Source organism: Chiloscyllium plagiosum, unplaced genomic scaffold (assembly GCF_037043375.1).
Source record: "Chiloscyllium plagiosum isolate Xiang-an unplaced genomic scaffold, Cpla_swu_hap1 HiC_scaffold_13, whole genome shotgun sequence".
Classification (NCBI taxonomy): domain Eukaryota; kingdom Metazoa; phylum Chordata; class Chondrichthyes; order Orectolobiformes; family Hemiscylliidae; genus Chiloscyllium; species Chiloscyllium plagiosum.
Genome location: NW_028270151.1, coordinates 59,741,934 through 59,759,697, shown reverse-complemented (window position 1 = coordinate 59,759,697; position 17,764 = coordinate 59,741,934). Strand labels below are relative to the sequence as shown.

At 40.5% G+C, this 17,764-nt stretch overlaps 1 protein-coding gene across 1 annotated transcript in view; it reads right to left on the bottom strand.

Moving 5' to 3' along the window:
• LOC122555861 (uncharacterized) overlaps window positions 1-17,764 on the bottom strand; it is an 87,428-nt gene that overhangs the window by 15,894 nt on the left and 53,770 nt on the right. The window contains exons 12-14 of the mRNA XM_043702084.2: window positions 11,118-11,371; window positions 10,790-10,924; window positions 4,721-4,859 (exon numbers count right to left, since the gene is read on the bottom strand). Of these exons, the coding sequence (XP_043558019.2) occupies window positions 4,721-4,859; window positions 10,790-10,924; window positions 11,118-11,371 (528 nt within the window). The remainder of the gene's footprint in view (window positions 1-4,720; window positions 4,860-10,789; window positions 10,925-11,117; window positions 11,372-17,764) is intronic.

The following is a 17,764-nucleotide window of genomic DNA, read 5'->3' as shown; positions in this document are numbered from 1 at the left end:
TGGTCTCTCTCCTATCAGAAGGATTTGTGAAACTTGAAAGGGTTCAGAAAAGATTTACAAGGATGTTGCCAGGGTTGGTGGATTTGAGTCTACAGAAAAAGGCTGAATAGGCTGGGGCTGTTTTCCTTGGAGTACTGGAGCCTGATGATGACCTTATAGAGGTTTATAAATCATGAGGGACAAGGACAGGGTAAGTAGACAAAGTCTTTTCCTCTGGGTTGGGGAAGTCCAGAACTAGAGGACATAGGTTTAAGATGAGAGAGTAAAGATTTAAAAGGGATGTAAGGGGCAAGATTTTCACACTGAGGATGGTGTGTATATGGAATGAGCTACCAGACGAAGTGGTGGAGGCTGGTAGAATTACAACAATTTAAAAGGCATCTGGATGGGTATATGAATAGCAATGGTTTACATGGATATGGCTATGGGCCAAGTGCTGGCAAATGGTACCACCATATATACTTGTGTATAGGTCGAGTTTAGAAGATATTTTGTAGGCTGAGATTAGGGGGTTGACTTATACATGAGGTATTGTTTTCGAGGGGATGAAATTCATGCTTGGCATGGGTCAAAAAAATAAACAAACAAAAGCCAGATCTCCATATAAAATAATAAAAAACAAAAGGAAAAAGAAATATGACTATCTGCAAAATAACTGTCTCTATTCTGCCTCTTAAGGTAGAACGGTACTGTCATACTGTATTCCAGTTACCAGTACTGTAAAGTACATGTAGGTCTACACATATGTATAAAAGTTAATAGGCATGCCAGCAGGCGGTCAGGCCTCTACCGGGGGTATTTGTTCAACAAACAATTCATGAAATAAAAACAGAGGAGCAGTAAAAACAAATAAAAAGTTTGACAGTAATTTAATAAAAAAAGACCGTATGAAACTTAATATATGGTAAACACTTTACATCAAAAAACTGATATTCACAGCAAAAAACACTTCTCATCATATATCACAAACATTATGGGATAGCTGCTTAAACCAAAAGTTGTCGGTACATGCAAAAGTCCATTAGAATTCCTCAAATTCCCTGTCCTCATCAGTTGCACTAAATAATTCATTCCAGTCATCTGGGTAAAGCATATTGTTATCTGGATCATTTTCATCTGCACTCTCAAGGGGATAATCAATTGATTTGTCATCACTTCCATCTGACCATAAATAGTCATTTAAAGCATTAGAAATTCCACATTTTTTGAAGGCTTTCACAATAATTTCAGTTTTCATCTCCTCCCAGGACTTAACAATCCACTCAGATACAGTTGCAAGTAATGGAGCAGGCAAATTGCCACCCTTTGTGAAGCTTTTTGCCCTTTCTTGCATCCAAGTGTCCCACTTCTTCCGTACAAAATCCTTAAAAGGTTTATTGATGCTAACATCCAGTGACTGTATCATGCCCACAAGGCCTCCAGGAGTCATTGCAACGTCAGAATTGTTAGCTCAAAGTTCAGTTATAACACTTTTCACTCTGTGTGACTGAACATATCCCAAACCAGTAAACCTTTCTCGTTTCTAAGTCCACCTGCTTGCATATTCCAGACCTCCCTAGTCCAATTCTTGAGCCACCTTCATTCATCCACCCTTTTTCATGGATGAGGACAACAATGCCTTTCGGAAATTTTTGTTTGGGCAGTTTTCCACCTAAAAATCACCAAAGGCTTTAACTTTGTTCCATCTGCTATACAACCAAGTACCGTAGTGATTTGACTCCTTTCATGGCCAATAGTCTTGGCCAAAACTGTTTTTGCTCCAATCTTGTCCACAGTTCTGTTCCCTGGCATATCAAAGTTCATTGGGGTTGTGTCCATATTGCTGATGCATGAGAGCCTGTACCCGTTTCTCTTCCAACTTCTGATTACAGAGTGATGGAAACCAATTAACTTGTCATTAAGTTCTGCTGGTAGATGTTGAGCAATCTTGTTTTCTGTCTAAGCACGAAATCACACCTTTTCATGAACCTACTGCAACATCTAGCACTGGGTTTGAAATCACTGAATCCACCTTTTATTGCTTCATTTTTGGTGCATATTCTTATACATTGTCGAGTCACTATGCTTCAGTTCTGTCGACACTGAATTACCAGTCAGCAATCTTTTCTTCTGGTTGCGGCCATATGTTCAGCTTTCCTCAGTTGGCGTATTTCTGTTTTGACATAACCTTTAACTGTGTGGCTTTTTTCCTCCAATTTTGGACAGGTTTTTCAGAAGTACAGAACTCCCTTGCAGCTATGCTATTGTTGTTCTTCTCTGCAGCTTCAATAACTTTTAGTTTAAGCCGTGCTGTATACTTGATTTTAAATGTTGCCATTTTGTCAGAAAAATTTGGGAGAGTTTTACAATAAGTTCAGAGCACAACTGTACACAAAATCTACTTCTAAGAAACTGAGGCAACAGCGGGAAGATAAGATCAAGGACTGCCATAAGGTACCGTAGATATTTGCATACAGAGGTTAAATATATGTTTGTAAATATTACATAAGTAAATATACAGTATATATCTACACTACATATATATGGTTATCAACATTCAATCTAACGATTTGAAAATCGCATTGTGCAAATATATGCTGGTGCACGTAACATGTGATGATGCAGGTATTGAATCAAAAATGTGTATTTGAATCAAAAATGTGTATGTGAATCAAAAATGTGCAAAACATGCCCTTTATGGCTGCATATATGGTCAGGTAAGAGACTTCTGAAAAACGAGGGTCGACTTAGACTCAAATTTAAATGTGTTAATTTAGTCAAATTCAAAGAGGCACTAACTGGGAGGATTGAATCTGAACCTCAGTAGATATATTCCAGAAATTATACTGTGAGCTCATGGTACACAATGCACTGCCATTAAAATCTTTACTTATGAATGGACTCTATTTATTTTTGATGAGAAATTTAGGAAAAATCTCTGGGCTGCTGGATTTTTATTTTCCCTGAGTTGGTCGACAATTTTCAGAATTCTCTTCCCCATAAAGAGATGAGGGTGGGGTCATGAATACTGTTAAGACAGAGGTTGACAGATCTTGACTAACAAGGGAGTCAATAGTTTTTGGGCGAGAGAGAAATGTGGAGTTGAAGCCTCAGTCAAATCAGTCTTGAACTTATTGAATGCCAGAGAAAGTGAGAGTGGCTGAATCACCTACTCCTGCTCCTAATTTGTATGAGAGTGATTTAGTAACATTATTCTTGTCTTAAAAAGACCCTGAGAACTGTAGCATGTAAAACATCAAGCAATGTTAAGGTTATTTGGGCTGGGTTGGGAGACAGTGAAAAGTGTCTTGATTTTCTCACATTGAGGATAGAGGAAAAGAACAATATTTTGGTGGAATAAAGATGTGTTTAGAAGGGAACGCCCATACTAACTTTGAGAAGACAGATGAAGACAAAAGTGTAGAGCTTGCAAATTAGAAGGGATGCATTATGTGTGGCAAATAATCACAGTACAGACATTAATGTTCAAATTAAAAATAAAATGTTGAATAAAGCTCGGCAAATTATTTTCTCATTGACACTACAATCCACTTTCTGGTCATCCTCAACACTCCATTCCGATTCCAGTGTCTTTCAGTTAAAGTGCAGATATATTTCACCTTTTATACCTCCTCTCTTGCAACTGTCTCAAACTCACCTTCCAGGTGAAGCAACAATTTACATTTATTTCTTTAAAGCTAGCATACTGTATTCAAAGCTTACAACTGAGTCTCCTCTACAATGGAAAGACCAAAATGCCAATTAGGTGGCCACACTGTAGAACACTTGTATTCTGTCCACAAGCATGATCCTGAGATTCCCAGTGACTTGTCATCTTAAGTCTCCACTTTGCTCTTATACTGATTCCGCTGTCCTTGGACTACTGCACTGTTGTAGTGAGGCTCAATGTAAGCTTCAGGAATCGCACCTCATTTCACTTAAACACTTTTCAGCTGTGGACTCAACATTGAGTCCAACAATTTCAGACCATAATCTGCTCCACATTTAGTTTCCTTTATTCTGTTTCTTGCAGCTTTAAGCTTTCAGTCAGAAGTACACTTATTCTTTAAATTCTTTGTTACTTTTTTTTGCCATATCTCTGTTCCCTTTGGCCCTGGGACATAAGCTTTTCAGTCATTCAATCTCTCTGTCTTCAAGGCTACTTCAGGCTTTCCTTTGTCCATGTCCCATCACTCCTTAAAATCTCTACCCTTTCGCAGTTCTGAGGAATGGTCACAAGCCTGAAACTTTATTTCCATTTTTCTCCCTCTCCACAGATGCTGCCTAACGTTTTGAGGGTATTCCCACCTTTTATTGTAAATCCTCAGCCCCCATTAGCATTCGGCTTTTCTATCAGTTTCAAGTTTAATAAGAAGTTTTAGGACGTTTACTGGCTAAGTTGGTTTGTGGGGCAGTAGATTGGCACTTTAATAAACAAGAATCTGGCAGTTCTACCGATGTCCATTGCAAATAAAAACCCACCCAGGTGATCACAGAAATCAGGATTTGGACAGTAAACACTGTGTTGTACTTTGTTCTGGTTTGTTAGGAAGAGTGAACAGATGGATTTTCCCCAACATAATATGGCGACGATTCACAACAATTGGGGCAACTACTATATCAGATACCAAATGAAATTGTATAAATGAATTAGTCACAAAGAATTAAATCAGTCCATAAAATAGTTAGAAATTCACTTGAACGGAATCTCACAATGCCTGCCCACTCTGGAAGTACTTACACTCCCGCAGTTTTGAGGTCCACATTGTTTCACCTGAATCTACGTCCATTAACGTTAGTTGAAAATCTTCTGGTTGTTCCAAAAACACTTCAAAATAACCTTTACATTTAAGAGGCGTCATATCTTCAAATGCAATTTCCTGTTAAAATGTTTAAAAAGTTGATAATTACCATTTGTTTAATCATAAAGTATTCATACATTTGTAAATGAAGACAAATGATCTCCATTGCAAAGTCATCATTTCAATTAAGTGAACATTTCCTCACATAATTGTAAACATATTTGTTATAAACAGGTTTATGATTGTATCACTGATACACAAAGGAAATCTTGCCCCAAGATTTGGAATGCTGGATCCAGTCCAATATTACTCATCTTCAGATCTGAGACTTTCTCAACTTTCCTGCTCCTATGATGCTGCCTGACCTGCTGTGCTTTTCCAGCACCACTCTAATCTTGACTCCAGGCTTCAGAAAGACTTCTCATTAAAAGTTTGGCTGATGGATAGTGAGAAACAGCTTATTGATGCAGCATTTACAAGCTTGATATAATTTAAAGGCCTCGTCATAAGCAGATTTGTTTGCACGACAGCTTAGAATCTAACTTTGCTAGATATGTTTTTGAAATTAGCTACTGGACAGAAAGTAGATGCACCTGTGACGTAGCTGGGAACTTCTTCTGAAGAAGGTCAGTCAGACAAGCAAAAGGTTAACTTGAATGGAGTGACGCAAGGTAAGATTTTGGAAGTTAATGATATAGGAGAAGGCAATACTGCAGGATAGCAATTCAGAGTAATGATAGCCAAAGTGTAATATGACACAATATGCTGCACAAACATCAGCAGCAGCAAATAAGGTCACACTAAGGAAAAAACAGTGAAAAGACAGAATTAAAATCTCTTAATCTGGGTGCATGCAGCATTCATAACAAGATGGATGAATTGATAGCACAAATAAAATAACTGGGTGATATAATGACCTTTACCGAGATGTGGGGCAGAACCCTACCAGGGTCTTACTAATGTGGCCTATGGTGAGATGTGTGGCAGAATCAGATGAGAAGTCCAGTGAGAACAACCTCAATGTCGACAGCAACTCACTCCCATCCTTTATGCTTTTCACAAGCAGCAAGTTAAGTTGCTCATTCGGACAGCAAGTTGCTAATTAAGGGGAATTATTACCTATTAAACACTGATGACAGTCCAACTCACCTCACTAATATTGAACTTCCTATTTTAACAAACTTGTTTCTGGGAAAACTTGATGTGGAAACCAGAGTGCTTATCAACTCACTGTGTGCTCCAAACCTCTCAATCAAACAGTGCCCAGAGCATAAACAATGGGCAGCTGCCACCAGCACCCCTTGCCCATGGATAATGGATTCTGACATCTGATAATACTTCACCATCATCATGGCACCTCTCTGATATATTGGCAGGGAACTCCAGGAAGCACAAACTTGTATTGCAGCATGCACTGACATCTAGCATTGGAAAACTGCAAAATGGACACTTTCCGTGCACAGACAGATACCTAGTTCATGAATTTGGACTAGGCTGCATCTCAGAACTGCATTTTTGCTCTCTTAGTTCTTGCTTCCTTAGCACCAAGCCATATGCTCACAGTTTCCCTGCCTTGCCTTGTTCTTCTATTCACACAGTCATTAACTTGGGTCACTTGCTTACTAGTCCAGCCAACAGTGCGGGGATGTTTCATTATATTGCTGTCAGAATGTGTGTGTTGCTATCAACATCATACTTACTGCTCATTCTTGGTTGAATTGAATAGTGGTAGTGAGGTAGCAAGTGTTTTTACGACGGAGTGGCTTATTCGATCATTTTAGAAAATATTAAAGGTGAAAATGTGTTGCTGGAAAAGCGCAGCAGGTCAGGCAGCATCCAGGGAACAGGAGAATCGACGTTTCGGGCATAAGCCCTTCTTCAGCCCTGAAGAAGGGCTTATGCCCGAAACGTCGATTCTCCTGTTCCCTGGATGCTGCCTGACCTGCTGCGCTTTTCCAGCAACACATTTTCAGCTCTGATCTCCAGCATCTGCAGACCTCACTTTGTCCTTGAAAATATTAAAGGGCCCAGTACATGGTATGAAACTGGAGTTACAGGTGGACAAATCCTGGTTTGAATGGCAGGTTCTCAGTGACTTATTTTTTATGTTAACAATTTAGAGGTATTTTTTCTTTGGTACACCCATAGTTTGCCAGATTTCTCGAATATATTTCCACAAAAAACCATGGTGAAATAAAAACTCACACCATCTCTGTCACTGGTTTACAGTGGTGACTAACAACACAGTTGTACTGATACACCAAAAGAAACTTTCCTCCTTTAGTTACGAGATGTTTCATAAGATTGCTGTGGGTTATTCTCCCACTGAAACTTCCTCTCTGTGGAGAACTCTTTCAACAGCTCAGCGCAAACTATAGGCTTTGCATAGAGTTGCTGTGCAGCGCATGGCACACTAATATACGATGCTGGTAAACAGCTGCTTCTACTGAAGAAAGTGAACAAAATTAATCCAATAAACCATTCTCAACCAAGTGCACGAATTTGACTTAGAATTGCCAGAGATGTCACAACCAGTAGACTGGAAGATTCAATCTAAAATGAAAATCAAAGGTAGAAAAGAAAAGTAGATCTCCCTTAACAAAAATAAAGGCTGAAGTAGTAAACATAGTAGCTGAAAAACTACATACAATGCTATTCAGTGTTACAGGCCTAGGCATATAAAGTAGGTGGGGCTTCAAACAAATATACTTTAATATGATTCTACACAAAGCACTCAGATGAGTATTTACATGCACAAACAAAACCAGGGCATAACAATGAAGCTAATCCCAGCTAAATACTTGAATCTAATATAAGTGCAGCATCTGTGGAAAGAGATACAACACCACACAATATTATTGATGTGAAACAAGAGAGGTTACAGATTAAAGATTAAAAACTGAACCCCAGATCTTTGAGGATGACATGGATAATACAAAAACAATTTTTTAGATTAGATTACTTACAGTGTGGAAACAGGCCCTTCGGCCCAACAAGTCCACACCGACCCACCGAAGCGCAACCCACCCATTCCCCTACATTTACCCCTTTTACCTAACACTATGGGCAATTTAGCATGGCCAATTCACCTGACCTGCACATCTTTGGACTGTGGGAGGAAACCCATGCAGACACGGGGAGAATGTGCAAACTCCACACAGTCAGTCGCCTGAGTCGGGAATTGAACCCAGGTCTCTGGCGCTGTGAGGCAGCAGTGCTAACCACTGTGCCACCATGCCGCCCACAACCTTAACAAATAACCAGGAACACTCTGAAGTTGTAATAGTAAACTGTGTCACTCGAATAGGTAAACTGAAAGAGTTGTAAATGTTAAATCAAACACAATGCCTGCTTTGATGGTCCAAGGAAGAGAGGGGGGAATTTGCATTCTTAGGTGTAAATGGGCTGGTTCTGTTTGGTCAGGTGCAAAATTACTACCGGCAATGTTAGCAGACAAATGTTCTGAGACTCACTTCAGTTCTAGCCTAAGTATTAATGTGTTTAAAATAAAGTAAAATAATAATTGAGGTAATGTTAGACATAGGGTGCAAAACAAGGAGTAGGATTAGCTCAGTTGGCTGGGCAGCTGGTTTCAAATGCAGAGTAATGTCAACAAATGGTTCAATTCCTGTATCAGCTGAGGTTATCATGAAGGGGTCTCCTCCTGAACCTCTCCCTTCACCTGAAGTATGATGACCCTCGGGTTAAATAATCATTTCTTTCTAATTAGTGGGTTGTCCTATGGTCCATTAGTACTATGATGATATTACTTACTTCTACACTGCATGAGATATTCAATTTTATTGAATGTATTCTACTGCAACCATAGTAGACTCACCAACTTTAAGAGCATTTAAATGGTCATTGGATAGACGTATGGACGAAAATAGAATAGTGTAAGTTAGATTGGTCGGAACAACATTGAGTGCTGAAGGACCTGTACTGCGCCGTAATGTTCTATGTTCTATGTATTCAGGTGGGGTACTTAGAAGCCAGCTGTTTCACCACTCCACCCATTTCCAATTTCAGACCCCTACCCAAGTTTCAGTCTGGAACTCAGACAATTATGTTAAACATTAATCCTCCAAGATCATCAACAGTCATTTCAGTGATAAGCAAGTCAAGTTTTTTTTTACAAACATGAAGTATTGGAGGGAGCAAGATTTAATTAATTCAAAATATCCCCAGATGCAAAGTTATAGCTAGGTCCCTAGAACGTGCCCATTCTAAAGAACCTCTTTCACCTCTCCTGTTGCCAGCAGTGGTGAAGAGGACTGAAGGGACACAAGCATATTTGCTTTTTATATTTTCCAGCTTAAGCAGAGGAAAAGAAAAACATTCGCACAATTCCTTTGGAAAAATAGATGGAATTTCTAATCTGCAGACACTAAATGAAGGGAGGTTGGAATCAAAATTGGTAAATTAAGTAACAGTCATTTACAGCACTGAACTTGAGTATTTATGAAGCAAAACAAACTTTGTTGAAGCTTTCCATCTTGTATTTATCAGGACGCTTCACAAGAAGAAATGTACATCTATTTTCCCTTGAATTTGTATTCTTGCAAAATATCTTCATGCGTGTAAGACGAAAAGTTTTGACAAAATGTGTCTTTTTCAACAATACTTAAATTTACTAAATTAGTTCAAAAAGATATCTACCAAGGAAAAAAGACAAATGCTCAAAGGGGCTTAATATAAGATTTGAACAAAAATATGTGAAGTTAACACTTCCAACAAACATTAAAACATTAAGCCTTATTTGTATAATGTTAATTTATTTTCCAAATAACATATAATCATAGAGAAAAGTGATGAATTTTATAACATGCAAAACTTTAGATCCTTGTACATTACCAAATGCTGAAATGTCTAATGTACATAATACTGATGGATTATCTACAATGAGCTTTGCTTCAGTGGTACCACTCTCATTTCTGAGACAAATGCTATGGGTCTGGGCCTGAGCATATACTCTGGGTTAGCAATCCAGCTCAATAGTCATGAAGTGCTGCAGTCGCAAAAGATACAAGTGTACTATTTGTCTGCTGCAAAGACCTCAAGGCACTATAAACAGAAGAGCGAGACTGCTCTCTTATTATAATAAAACAATGAACTGTGCATGCTGGAGATCTAAAACAAGTAAAAACAGAAATTGATGGACAAACTCAGCAGGCCTGGCAGTATTTGTGGAAAGAAACAGTTAATGTTTTGAGTCCAATGGTCCTTCTTCAGAACTAGCTGCTGTCAGTGAACTCAAGACACTAACTCTGTTTTCTCTGCACTGATGCTGCCAGACCTGGTGAGTTTCTCAAAGTATTTCTGGTTTTGTTTCAGTTCTCTTGTCATCCTAACCAAGAATACTGGAATAGCTTATTTGATCCAATTATCTCACCGTTGTTTTCAAAGCAGCTACCTTACAAAGTGGCCACAGTTCAAAAGTAATAAATTTCCTAGCTTTAGGATTTCTGAAGTCAGGAAAAACACTTTTCTACCAATCCTCTCTATCTCCTCTGACAAAACAGATCGTTCTTTTCCAAATCTGCAGAACCTGCAATGAAAACATTGGTGCAATTGTAATCATGGCAAAAATAAGACCAATGAGATCTTCAGGTTAACACTTCAGATCCCAGCATTTTCAGTCGACTCCAAGATTCAACTGCAGCGTATCCTGATCTGGAAGGATTTTAGAACAATGGAAAGTGATAACAATACTCACATCATTTTAGATCCTAATTATGAAACACGCCATTACTTTTCAATTTATTTTGAAGTTTAATTTTACAATAGACAAAATTAAAAAAACAAAAAAAACTGTATATGATGGAAATCAGAAACAAAGTCAGAAATTGCTGGTAAAACTCAGCAGGTCAGGCAGCATTTGTGGAGAGAAATCAGAGTTAACATTTCGGATCCAGTGACCCAACTTCAGAACTATGTCTGAATAACATATACAGAAAACGTTGAATGTAAGCAACAGAAATATACCAGTAATTATTTACTACACATACCCCAGGTGTTATATCAGCTTGTGGGTTACTCAGGAGTCGATATGTTTTGCCAGTAATCAGCTTTTTATGGCATGGAGTAGGCTTATCAATTTTTACAGATTTCTGTTTTGAATATTTTTCAGCTTTTGTGATATCCTAGAAGTGACAAGCATAGTCATAAGGAAATTAGTGTTTTTAAATTAGTTTTTTTAAAATTAGCATTTTGTGTGAACTTACAAATAACTGAAACATTCAGAAATAAATAATAACTGTAACTTAGTCAATGGTTAAACTATAACAAAAAAGTTTTAACTATTCTCTCAACAAGGACGGATAACACAGTTCATACCTTAATGACAGAGTGATTGTTTGTTGCCATATACACGTGAAATAATAAAGACTGGTAGCTATTAATAATTTTGTAAATCAGCACAACACCATGATGTTGAATGACGTCAGAAGGAGTATTACAGATTGGTCCAACTGGTGATAAGGAGCTCACATTCCAATGAACGTGTGTCGTTGAATGGTCAACAACTGGCTCTATTTTCGGTTTCTTGTCCTTTATATGTAAAATTCCAAATTGTAAATCGGCTGAATGGTCTGTAAAGTTAAAATAATTGCTTAAGACATTTTCCAAATCATTTTGTGAATACAGTATGGAACTTAGCCCAAATGATACAACACTATACCAGTGCCTGGTGACATTTTGGAGTAACTAAGATAGGGGACTTGCCAGAAATATGGGTTAAAAACTGGCAAGGGGGTGGTGATCAACCCAATTCTAATGTATCTGATAGCGTTAGACCTTAACGAGACCTGAGAAACCAGACTCTCGTTTGCTTCCATTAGATAACAGAACAGGGAATATTACGGAGAGAGGAAAGAAATTACCTTTTTATTAGGTGAGGAAAGAAAAATAAAGTTGTTTTAACACCAGACCATTTTTAGAAGACCAACTGACAAGGGAAACAAGGGAAATGAAAGTTTATTCCTGAAGCGTGTGTGGTGATGCATCTTGGATAGGTCAAACCAGGGCAGGACTTACACAATCCTGGGTCCTGGAGAGTGTTATAGAACGAGGAGATCTAGGGGTACAGGTGCATAGCCCCTTGAAAGTAGACTCACAGGTAGACAAGATGATAAAGAAGGCTTTTGGCATGCTTGCTTTTATTGTTTAGAGCATTGAACAGAGGAGTTGGGAGATCCTGTTACAGCTGTACAAAGTAAGGGAAATTGGTTAGGCCATATTTGGAGTACTACATGCAGTTCTGGTTGCCCTGCTTTAGAGAGGATATTCTTAGACTAGAAAGAGTGCAGAAGAGATTTGCTAGGATGCTATTTGAACTGGAAGGTTTGAGTTATAAGGAGAGGCTGGAATTAGCTGGAACTTTTTTCCCTGGAGCATAGGACACTGAGGGGTGACCTTATAGAGGTCTATAAAATCAGGAGAGGCATAGATAAGGTAGACTGCCCAACAGCTTTTCCCCATGGTAGAGGAGTGTAAAACTAGAGGGTATAGGTTGAAGGTGAGAAAGGAGTGATACAAAAGGGTCCAGAGGAGCAATTCTTTCACACAGTGAGTGTCTGGAATGGGCTGCCAGAGGTAGTTGTGAGGGTGAGTACAATTCCATCATTTAAGAAACATTTGGACAGGTACATGGATGGGATAGGTATGGAGGGATATGGACCAAACACAGGCAAATGGCATGTAATTGTGAAAACTGGGTGGCATGGACAAGTTGGGCTGAAGGACATGTTTCCATGCTGTAAACCTGTATGACTAACACAGCACAGAATATAATGAATAGTAGGAGGTACAGAGGATGAGTGGGACCTTGGTGTTTATGTCCACAGATTCTTGAACGCAGCGGGACAGGTTATTAGGTGATTAAGAAGGCATAAGGGACACTTGTCTCAGAGTCACTTTTTAATCTTCCTATCCTCTTCCTTCCCAATGCTTTCTTTCTCTCTCTCCCCATCGCTTTTTCCCTTCCACCGTTCTATCCCTCCCTCCATCTCAAAGCTGCACCCTGGAGACCGTATCAGCCTGGGGCTGGTATGATCCTGTTGATTCAGATTGCCCAATGTATTTCCCACCATCCCCATTGGGTGGTGCTGGGTAGACTCACTCACTCACTGCCAGAAATTGCAAACCTCTCGCCAGGTCGGAAAAAAACATTTAGCTTCCCTCACTGGAGTTTGGATGATGTGTCGGAATCAGCAACTGCCACTACAATCTAGGATTCCTCTCCTGACCGTGTAGATCTCCCATGGGTTTGCTCTTCCTTGAAAGAATTGTAAACCATCTCAGGGGGCTTGCATTTCATGTTGAGCGAGAGTTCCCTGAAATGTTTCAAAGCTTATTTAAGGAGGCTTCGCAAAAGGGTTTGGGGGTGGGGATTGATAAATGGGGCACAACAAAGAGGGTTCAAGAAGGCTTACGTGGATCATCATTGCTGAATGGCCTGCTGTGTGTTGTAACACCCAAATCTCATTTAGTCACAAAGCTCAAACTTTAAAAGACCTGAGTGATGACTCATGGAATTGAATCTGAATTTTGTTTGGGTGCTGGTCTTTGATACAATTCCTGGTTAGGATCTGTGTGTGAGTGTCTTCCAGCATTTTATACTACAGTCTGTTTTATTGTTCCTCACTTTGTGGCAGTAATCTATATGCGGTGGAAGTGCAATTGCTTTTAAGTGTTCCTCACTCAGTCACGAGTCTGTGGGTTGGTATTTACAGCAGAAAGGTGCAATAGTAATGGGAGGGTTTCATAAACTGCCCTTAATGTTTTATGAAATATATATTCAGCAACTAATGGCACATTTCAGTCGGAGCTGGACTGCGTAATGATACGCGACTGCACCAGCAAAGTAAACAGGAGGAGCCATTGTGCGATTAGTTGGTCGTAAAATGTCATTGATAGAGACTGCCAGGGCAATAATCATGCAGGCAGACTGCTGACTGGAGCCTCCAGACACTCTCTGCCAAACAGGGGCCAGAATAGTTTTGTGATTCTTGTCTGCACAGAGCAGGATGGGTATTTTTCAGTGATAGCGAAAAAGACTTAATGGTAAGGTCCTAGGGAGTGTTGCTGAACAAAAAGACCTTGGAGTGCAGGTTCATAGCTCCTTGAAAGTGGAGTTGCAGGTAGATAGGATAGTGAAAAAGGCGTTTGGTATGCTTTCCTTTATTGGTCAGAATATTGAGTAAGGAGTTGGGAGGTCATGTTGCGGCTGTACAGGACATTGGTTAGGCCACTGTTGGAATATTGCGCGCAATTCTGGTCTCCTTCCTATCGGAAAGATGTTGTGAAACTTGAAAGGGTTCAGAAAAGATTTACAAGGATGTTGCCAGGGTTGGAGGATTTGAGCTATAGGAAGAGGTTGAACAGGCTGGGGCTATTTTCCCTGGAGCGTCGGAGGCTGAGGGGTGACCTTATAGAGGTTTACAAAATCAAGAGGGGCATGGAAAGGATAAATAGACAAAGTCTTTTCCCTGGGGTGGGGGAGCCCAGAACTAGAGGGCATAAGTTTAGGGTGAGAGGGGAAAGATATAAAAGAGATTTAAGGGGCAACTTTTTCACGCAGAAGGTGGTACATGTATGGAATGAGCTGTCAGAGGATGTGGTGCAGGCTGGTACAATTGCAACATTTAAGAGGCATTTGGATCAGTATATGAATAGGAAGGGTTTGGAGGGATATGGGCCAGGTGCTGGCAGGTGGGACTAGATTGGGTTGGGATATCTGGTCGGCATGGGCAGGTTGGACCGAAGGGTCTGTTTCCATGCTGTACATCTCTAAGACTCTGAGACAACCAGCTAATGTTGTTTTCTTAAATGTAGGCTGAGGAATAGGCATGAGTTTACTTGGTAACTGATACTGGTCGGCTGGGGGATGAGGGGAGCAGTCAATGGGTTATTGAGCTTTCACCACTAGGAGACATTTGGAGGTGGGAGAGAAATCTCATGAATTTCACCCATCCTGGGAATGTGGGGAATCACAGCAGAAATGCTAACTTCCCATACAGTCAGATGGAATGTGATTATCTGAATCCTGACTCTTGTCTGGTTATAATGAAGGTGGAATAAAGAGGAGGGTGGCCGGCCATTACTTACAAGGTTGTTTGACAATTGGGTGGCTCAGTGGTTAGCACTGCTGCCTCCTAGTATCAAGGACCTGGGTTCGATTCCAGCCTCAGGCAACTGCTATGTGGAATTTGCACATTCTCCCCATGTCTGCATGGGTTCCCTCCAGGTGCTCTGGTTTCCTGCCATAGTATAAGGGTTAGGTGGATTGGCCATGCTAAATCTTCCCGTAGTGTGCAGGATAGATGGGTTAGCCATGGTTAATGTGGGTTTGGGGGGGGGTCTGTGCGGGATGCTCTTTGGAAGGTCAGTGCAGACTCAATGGACTGTAGAGATTCTATGAAATGTTAAAACCTGTTTCTGTGTTTTGTATTTAACTAGCACCAATGTAACCCAGGCCTGTCAGTTGCTATGGTAGGCCAGGACACTTGGCTCTGGGAGGTAACAGCCAGCTGGATCCACAAAGCTTGGAAAGTCTACCTCAAATTCTTAAGGATTGGAGGAAACAGGAGCAAGAATAAGTGTTTTAGCCCCTTGAGCCTGTTGTGCCATTCCATATGGTCACAACTTCTATCTACCTCAACTCCACCTCCTTACACTATCCCAAAACTCTGATAACCCTTCATACCCCAAAAAAATCTATTGGCATGGATAGAGTGAGTAGACAAGGTCTTTTCCCTGGGATGGGGGTGTCCAGAACTAGAGGGGATAAATTGAAGGTGAGAGTGGAAAGATTTAAAAGAGACCCAAGGGGCAACTTTTTCATGCAGAGGGTGGTGTGTGTATGGAATGAGCTGCCAGAGAAAGTGGTGAAGGCTGATACAATTACAACATTTAAAAGGCATCTGGAGGAGTACATGAATAGGAAGGTTTTAGAGGGATTCCTGATGAAGGGCTTTTGCCCAAAATGTCGATTTTCCTTCTCCTCAGATGCTGCCTGAACTGCTGTGCTTTTCCAGCACCATTCTACTCCAGAATCTGGTTTCCAGCATCTGCAGCCATTGTTTTCACCTTAGAGGGATATGGGCCAAGTGGTGGCAAATGGGACTTGATTAGGTTAGGATATCTGGTTGGCATGGACGAGTTGGACTCCAAGGTCTGTTTCCATGCTGTACATCTCTATGACTCTAGTCGAGGCATTCAATATAAGACCAGGGAAGTTACAGTGGAGCTGTATAACAAAGGAACAGGAACAATCCATTTAGTCCCTTAAGACTTTTGCAACGTTCAGTGTGATCGTGGCTGACCTGTGGCCTAACTCCATATATTTGCCTTTGAACAAGGTTCCTTAATATCTTTGCTCAATAAAAATGTATCTATATCAGAGTTAAAATTAACAACTGATCTGGTTTGTGGGAGAGTGTTCCAAATCTATACCACCCTATGTGTACAAAAGTACTTCCTAACATCTCCCAAATGGTCTCACAATTTTCAGACTGTGTTCCCTTGTTCTAGATTCTTCAATCAATGGAAATATTTTGTCTTTATCTACCATAGGACTTATCCCGTTATTGATCTGAAGACTTCAATCAGATCACGGCTTAACCGTTGAAATTGTAGAGAAAACAGGTTTAATTTATGTAATCTCTCCTCATAACTTAACCCCCTGGAGTCCAGGTATCATTTTTGTAAACCTACAATGTACATAGAACATAGAACATTACAACACAGTACAGGCCCTTCGGCCCTCGATGTTGCGCTGACCTGTCATACCAATCTGAAGCCCATCTAACCTACACTATTCCATGTACGTCCATATGCTTGTCCAATGATGACTTAAATGTACTTAAAGTTGGCGAATCTACTACCATTGCAGGCAAGGCATTCCATACCCTTACTACTCTCTGATCAAAGAAACTACCTCTGACATCTGTCCTACATCTATCACCCCTCAATTTAAAGCTATGCCCACTCGTGCCGCCGTCACCATACTTGGAAAAAGGCTCTCCCTGTCCACCCTATCTAACCCACTGATTATCTTGTATGTCTCTATTAAGTCACCTCTCAACCTTCTTCTCTCTGACAAAAACAGCTTCAAGTCCCTCAGCCTTTCCTCGTAAGACGTTCCCTCCATACCATACAACATCCTAGTAAATCTCCTCTGCACCCTTTCCAAAGCTTCCACACCCTTCTTATAATGTGGTGACCAGAACTGTACACAATCCTCCAAGTGCGGCCGCACCAGAGTTTTGTACAGCTGTAGCATAATCTCATGGTTCCGGAACTCGATCCCTCTATTAATAAAAGCTAAAACACTGTATGCCTTCTTAACAACCCTGTCAACCTGGGTGGCAACTTTCAAGGATCTGTGGACACTGAGATCTCTCTGCTCATCTACACGACCAAGAATCTTACCATTAGCCCAGTACTTTGCATTCCGGTTACTCCGACCAAAGTGAATCACCTCACACTTGTCCACATTAAACTCCATCTGCCACCTCTCAGCCCAGCTCTGCAGCTTATCTATGTCTCTCTGTAACCTACAACATCCTTCGTCACTATCCACAACTCCACCGACCTTAGTGTCGTCTGCAAATTTACTAACCCACCCTTCTACGCCCTCATCCAGGTCATTTATAAAAATGAGGAACAGCAGTGGATCCAACACCGACCCTTGCGGTACACCACTGGTAATTGGACTCCAAGATGAACATTTCCCATCAACCACCACCCTCTGTCTTCTTTCAGCAAGCCAATTACTGATCCAAACAGCTACATCTCCCACAGTCCCATTCCTCCGCATTTTGTACAATAGCCTACTGTGGGGAACCTTATCGAACGCCTTGCTAAAATCCATATACACCACATCAACCGGTTTACTCTCATCTACCTGTTTGGTCACCTTCTCAAAGAACTCAATAAAGTTTGTGAGGCACAACCTACCCTTCACAAAACCGTGCTGACTA